This window comes from Portunus trituberculatus, chromosome 43 (genome assembly GCF_017591435.1).
Source record: "Portunus trituberculatus isolate SZX2019 chromosome 43, ASM1759143v1, whole genome shotgun sequence".
In the NCBI taxonomy this organism is placed as follows: Eukaryota; Metazoa; Arthropoda; class Malacostraca; order Decapoda; family Portunidae; genus Portunus; species Portunus trituberculatus.
This window is the reverse complement of record NC_059297.1, coordinates 4,179,726-4,186,910: the sequence shown is the minus strand read 5'-3', so window position 1 is coordinate 4,186,910 and position 7,185 is coordinate 4,179,726. Positions and strand designations below refer to the sequence as shown.

General features: G+C 43.0%; 1 protein-coding gene across 1 annotated transcript; it reads left to right on the top strand.

Annotated features, from left to right (window-relative positions):
• Positions 1-2,295: 2,295 nt before the first annotated feature.
• LOC123518401 lies at positions 2,296-6,888 on the top strand. Its single transcript, XM_045279214.1, has 3 exons — positions 2,296-2,367; positions 2,897-3,069; positions 6,720-6,888. Exons 1-3 carry the CDS (start codon positions 2,296-2,298, stop codon positions 6,859-6,861), a joined length of 387 nt encoding a protein of 128 aa, XP_045135149.1. The 3' UTR covers positions 6,862-6,888.
• Positions 6,889-7,185: the final 297 nt, after the last annotated feature.

Below are 7,185 nucleotides of genomic sequence, written 5' to 3'. Positions count from 1 at the left end.
CCAGCCTATGTACACCATTCCCTCTTTTCTCATCGATCTTCCTTCCTTCCTCCCTCCCTCCCTCCCTTTTCATCGAAGCTGCAGTCACAAAGTTTAGAGAAAAATAACCACAATATCTGCTTCTATATTCTGGGTATTATTTTTTTTCTGGTTTAATAATTGGTACGTTTTTAATCATTGTTTCCCTAATTAATATTATTTTTAAGTTAGTATTTCAACTTAAAACATTTGAGGAGATCTATTATAGGAAGAATTGCAAATGGAAGGCTGTAACGTATGTGAATAAGGTGGTGAGCGTGGGATCGGGTAGACTTTCACCCGTAGGTTCGAATCCCACCACATACCGCTTTGAAGCTATGCCATTTTGTCGAGTGGTTTAAAGTTACCTACATGCCACCATGATACTCAGGTTCTAGGTGGTTACGCCGAAGATGCGCTGGGGTGGTGATATGGACCCTAATATGGATACCACTATAAATGAAATTGCCTGCGCTACTAATGGGCGGAAGCTTAACAACGCTTCCCACATATACACTTCAAGTATGCCTACACGCGCCACAGGCCATAACGTAATCAAGAAATATTTATATAGTCTCAATTTCCCGGTTTCTAAGAAGGGAAGAGACGAAAGAGGATATGGAGGAAGGAAGAAAGGAAGGAAGGAAGGAAGACAGGGAAAGAAGAGATAGAAAACTAGAAGGAATTAAACAAAAAAAGAAGTGACAAAAAAAAAAAAAGGAACAACTGAAGGAAATTAATGAGTAAAACGAAAAGAGGAAATACGAAAGACAAAAAAAAAAAAAAGCTAGGAGGAATAAAAGAAAAAAAACAAGAAAAATGGGAAAAAACGAGAGTAAGAAAAAACAACAATGAAATTAATGAACAAAACGAATAGAAAATGGAAAGGAAAGTTGAAAGTAAAAAAAAACTATACGGTTTAGGAAAAAGGAGAGAGAGAGAGAGAGAGAGTGAGAGTGTGAGTGTAAGGGGAGAGGTTACAGTGAGGTTTGAAGAAGGACAACGCTGCAGGGACGGAAGAAGGAGAGTCTATTTTAAAGAGAAAAGAAAGATGGTATGTGTGGGAGGCAGGAATGAAGGGAGAACGGGAGGGGAGGAGGAGGAGGAGGAGGAGGAGGGGAGGAAGAGTGCGAGGAAGAGTAGGAAGAGGAGTAGCGGGAGGAAGAGTGCGAGGAAGAATAGGAAGAGGAGACACTGTTGAAAGAATAAAAGAAGGAAAAGAAAAAGGAAAAGAGAAAGAGGAGAGAGAGAGAGAGAGAGAGAGAGAGAGAGAGAGATAATCACAAATAGACAAAGAGACAATCACACACACACACACACACACACACACACACACACACACACACACACACACACACACACACACACACACCCAGACGTGGGAAAGGAGGAGGAAAAGGAGGAGGAGGAGGAGGACGAGGAGAAAGAGAAAGAAGAGGAAAAGGAATGAAAGAGAACGGAAGGAAAAGGGAGAAGGCGTTGAGCAGGAGAGAGAGAGAGAGAGAGAGAGAGAGAGAGAGAGAGAGAGAGAGAGAGAGAGAGAGAAAGGGGAGGAGCGTCATTCATCTTTCCTTCACATGGCCACCAACTTGCGCCACAACTCTTCTCGTGGCAGGTTTTCTTAGTCTCCGGTCATAACTAACAGTGTGTCACGCCCTGCTTCCTCCCGTCTCTCTCTCTCTCTCTCTCTCTCTCTCTCTCTCTCTCTCTCTCTCTCTCTCTCGTGTCATTGCCTCCCTTCCTCTTTCTTTCTTTCCATTCTTGCCTTCTTTTTCTTTTTATCCTCTTTTGTTTCATTCTTGCCTCTCTCTCTCTCTCTCTCTCTCTCTCTCTCTCTCTCTCTCTCTCTCTCTCTCTCTCTCTCTCTCTCTCTCCACCTCCTCCTTTCATTAACAGAAGAGAAAATCAGCAACATTTTTATTTATCTGCAGATCCTCCTCTTCTTCCTCCACCACCATCACCACCACCACCACCACCACCACCACCACCACCACCACCACCACCACCATCACTATCACCACCACCAGCTCATCCCTCTTCATTATTCATCATTCATGACTTATTTGAACGGAAATACGTATCGGTAATTAATAATATGACTCGGTTTTCACAGGAATTCCTTCATCCTGCAACACAGAGAATATTTTCCATTTTTTTCTTCAATTTTTTCAGTTTTTTTTTTTTCGTCTTTATTTATCCCTCTAGTTGTCATCTGTCTCAACATTTTATTTTCTGCCTTGCAATGATTTTCTTTCCCTAGCTCCGAGTATTGAGAAAATGGGGAGCGCTGACTCTCTAGGGGAGGGGGAGGGAGGTGGTGGGAAGGCATTAATGAGTGTGTTCCCAAGGGTTGTGTTTCCTGATTACTGGGGTGGAGGGCCGTCTTGCCACCACCCCGGCCGCCGCCACACGCCCCAACGCGCCTCGCATCGCAACTTTTCATCCCCTCATAGCTTGCCTTCGGACATGAGGGGTTATTGACGGGTTAGATTCTCATTCTCTCTCTCTCTCTCTCTCTCTCTCTCTCTCTCTCTCTCTCTCTCTCTCTCTCTCTCTCTGTTTTTCTACTTTCCAGGTTTAGGAGTAAGGAAACGACAATTAAGCCACACTCAAACATGCTCTCTCAATGTCATCGCAATAATAATATACAGCTTTATTTTCTTAATCGCAGCAAATTAGTCTTTTTAACACGCTTACTATGTACTGAGCTGTTTATCTGTTTTTATATCCACAGTTAATATGAATACGAGTTCCCTTTCCTCGTGGCACAAAAGACATTAACACGGTCAATGATCTGCTTTTGATCTTTCTTCTAGGAAATGTACGCGGGCGGCTGTATTGATCTTTGTGCATTTTCTCTGGTGACTTCCTCTTTCAGGAAGTCTGGGCCGTGGGCGACACAACAGCACATTTGGCGGCGGTGGCTGTGAGCAAGGTCAGCGATCCTTGCTCTCACCCGCCAAGATTGCTTCTCTTTCGTCGTGTAAGGAACACTTTACCGCCAAATGTCCAGCATTTAGCTAAGGAAGGTTTCAACTTTGGAGACATCAGGTAATTTCAAAATCAAGGGTGCAATTTAAACTGCAAATTCAGTACAACTTTACTAGAGAATTTATAATATTTGTAAACTCGTCTATTATTTCTAATATTTCTAAATTCAATGTCTTACAACTAATGACATCAATATATTAATTATCACTAATTAAATGTACGTAGTTTAGAAAAGAACTAGTCATAAAGTCACGTATCTAACATTTCTTAAAAAAACAAATCCGGCATCATTGTCACTGAAGGGTCTGTGTGATATGGAAGACTTGTGTGCTTGACACTGTATCGGTGTGAACGGCACAACTCGCCCATGTGAGTCGCGTTTATTGCCTTAAGGTATTATGTTGCTCCTTATCCTTGGCATGAAGGGTCCATCTACTCACAAAAGTGCTTATCACTGCCGCTGCTGCACGGCAAGGCCAAGCACGAGGATTCAGGCATATGGTCAGTCTTCAAAAGGCTCCTTGACTCTGCGGTAAAGCTGAAGAAAGAAATGCATTATTCTTATTATTAACATTACCATTATCATTATTATTTTCATCATAATTATCATTATTTTTATTGGGGAGCAACGGGTGGTGGAGCCTAACCTAATCTAACGTATCATTGTTATTGATATTATCATTACTATTAGAACCAACACCACCACCACCACCATTACTACTAATACTACTATACTACTACTACTACTACTACTACTAATACTAGTAGTAGTACTGCTGCTGCTACTATTACTGCAACAATCTAGTGTTCTTTTTTGTCTCCTTAAGACCATTTAATCTCTCTCTCTCTCTCTCTCTCTCTCTCTCTCTCTCTCTCTCTCTCTCTCTCTCTCTCTCTCTCTCTCTCTCTCTCTCTCTCTCTCTCTCTCTCTCTCTCTCTCTCTCTCTCTCTCTCTCTCTCTCTCTCTCTCTCTCTCTCTCTCTCTCTCTCTCTCTCTCTCTCTCTCTCTCTCTCTCTCTCTCTCTCTCTCTCTCTCTCTCTCTCTCTCTCTCTCTCTCTCTCTCTCTCTCTCTCTCTCTCTCTCTCTCTCTCTCTCTCTCTCTCTCTCTCTCTCTCTCTCTCTCTCTCTCTCTCTCTCTCTCTCTCTCTCTCTCTCTCTCTCTCTCTCTCTCTCTCTCTCTCTCTCTCTCTCTCTCTCTCTCTCTCTCTCTCTCTCTACGTCCCTCTGCTTGACTGCTCCAGGGCGTCAGAGGTAATTTCCCCTCTCCGTTTCTCACCTCAGCGGCTCCTTGTGTTGTTGTCTTTCCCTTCCTCCGCCCCTCCACTTCCTTTTCCTCCTTTACACCCTCCATTCCTCGTTCCTCCTCTCGCGTTCTTTCTGTTTCACTCCCCTTATGTATCTTCTTCTCTCCTTCCTTATTCAAGCTATAATAACGAAAAAGAATTGTAAGAAAGATATCTTCTAGAAGTATTATCATGACCAAATAAATGCCCCTCTTTCTCCTCTTCCTTGATTTTTCGTCCATTCTCTACTCATCTTTGTTCTCCCTTCACCTCACTGCCCTCTATTTTTTTATTTCTTCGAGAAACAGCTACACTAACTCAAATTGCGAATGTAGCAAAGCAGTAGTACTTAAAACAAGAGCATTAACCCCTTCTGTACTGGGACAAATTTTACCTAGAGATTTGTGTACGATTAGACTACTTTATTGACATTAGGAAAGGTCTATGGAGGTCGGAAAATTAATGGACACAGTCTTCACTATTTTAATCCCCACATGAGTTTCTGAAGCTGTATAAAATCACCAAATAGTCACCAGAATGAATAAGGAAACGCGTCGTGGTACTGAAGGCGTTAATCAAAGTAGCATCTCTCACCATGTACTTAAGAATACTCGTAATCTGGCTGGCGTTCGTCTTGTCACCGTTTTCAAAATTAGCATATTCTTCTAATCTTCAGGTGTGTGTCGCTAACCAACCACTTACAGGCGTTAGTATACACCAGCAGGCCAGGAAACATTCACACTCTTTTCCTAGATACTTAGAACACTAGCAGAAGACAGCCATGGTTTATTTATTTTTCTCCTGCGTCAGTAAGCATCGATGGACATTTGCTCTAGAGTGTACAAGTAATAGTAATATTAGATCAAGTTGTAGTAGGAAGATCGAGGAAGCACCAGCAGCAGTCATTTCTTTGTATTAAGTGTTCAAAGTCACAAACACATCGATTACCTCTTTTGTTATGGTTAGGAGTTACCACGGATACTCTCTCTCTCTCTCTCTCTCTCTCTCAGTGGAGGTCACGGTAGGATGGTGGTGGTGGTGGTGGCCAGGGTGGAAGGAGTGGCGAGGAAGCACAAGTGGGAGTGGGTGGAGAGAGCGTCTTGTCGTTTCCAGGTGGGCGGACGGCGACAAGGGGAGTGGGCGGGGTGGGCAGCATCTCATCCGCCCACCTCATACATCTCTCTCTCTCTCTCTCTCTCTCTCTCTCTCTCTCTCTCTCTCTCTCTCTCTCTCTCTCTCTCTCTCTCTCTCTCTCTCTCTCTCTCTCTCTCTCTCTCTCTCTCTCTCTCTCTCTCTCTCTCTCTCTCTCTCTCTCTCTCTCTCTCTCTTTTTCATCCCTTCACTAACAGATCATGCCATTTCACTCAATATGTTTTCTAGTTACATTCTTCCTCTAGTCTTTCTTTCTTCCTTTCCCCTCTCATTCTTCTACATCCTTTCCTCTTCCTAGTTCTTGCTCCTCACTGCTTCTCCCTCTATTCCTCTTTCCTTCCATCTTTCCCTCCCTCCCTCCCTCCCTCCCTCCTTCACATGTAAATACTCCTCGACATCAGGAGGGCTGAGTGCCGGTGGTCGCCGAAATGAAGATGAACGAGACGAGGCACCCAACTGGAGGAAAGGAGAGGAAAAGAGGGGAGAGGAGAGCAGAGAGAGATTCAGAAAGAAAACTTTTAAGTAATATCTTACGGGATAGGAATTATAACAGTGGTAATTGATTAAAAAGGAAAACAAATCAACAGCAGTACATAATAGGGAGTGTATTACTGTAGAGAGAAAACGCTGCATGTGGTGGAAAAAAAGAATACATGATGCGACGTCTATTTGACAGCCATAGTCAGCGTCAGTGGAGTATAAGTAAGTGTGATAGAACTGTGCGCGTGGAGTTTGCAGTCACTTCGGCAGCAACGCATGGAAGCGACTTGGGTGATGATGCTAGTGATGCTAAGGTATTTTATGTATTATGTGGGGTGACTAGTGAGGCTAGTGTCTGATCCTCTATATGTGGCTATCATACAATATTGTGTGTGTGTGTGTGGGGGGGGGGTTGCAATTTTCTTCTTCTATATCTATCGTTGTAATAAAATGTTGATAGATGGGTTTAAAAAGAGAGAGATAAAGAGAAAAAATTCGCAATCCTTTTCTCGCAGACACAAGTGAATAATCAAGTAAATTTAATTTGCCTTGATACTTCTCTTTTGAAATACTTAAGAAGACTTCAGCAGGAGAAAAAAACAGGACGACAGTTAGTGTTCGCCGTAAAAGGAATGAAAGGGTGAAAAGTCAGGTTAACTCTTACATTGGTATGGTGGACAGTGTGTTAGGGAGTTATTCCTCGAAAGATTTATAAATGGTTTTCATTCTGAGTTTGGGAAAGTCTGTGTCATTGTGTCCTTGTCAAATAAATCGTTCGGTTATGCTTTTTCCAGAGGACAACACGCCGCCACGGGCGAGGGAAACCAACACCAAGCACAGGAATCATACACCCTGTACAGTCGGCAGGGTTTAAGGAAGGGCCGAGGAGACGCTGGTGTGGTGCAGACGTCACGGCGAACTACAGGTGAGTGTTAGTTGTTAGTAATTTTTTTTTTTCATCGTCGTGATTAACTGTAGTAATAAAAGATAAACAGATGCCGGCTGTTGGGGAGTAATTTTTCGTTTTGTCCAAAAGATTGTAAAATATATTCATCTTTGTACTTCACTTCCAGCAGGCGTAGAACCTCACAGATGACTATATTCTATTAGCAAATATTAGTTGTCCTTCATGGCAACATACTGGGAATCATGATGGGTTAGAGAGAGACACTTGCTTAGCGGCACACAGGCTGGTGAAGCAGTGGTCACTGTTTCATGTTGGTTGCCTTCAGTTCTGTTCGTGTACAGTACATACGAACG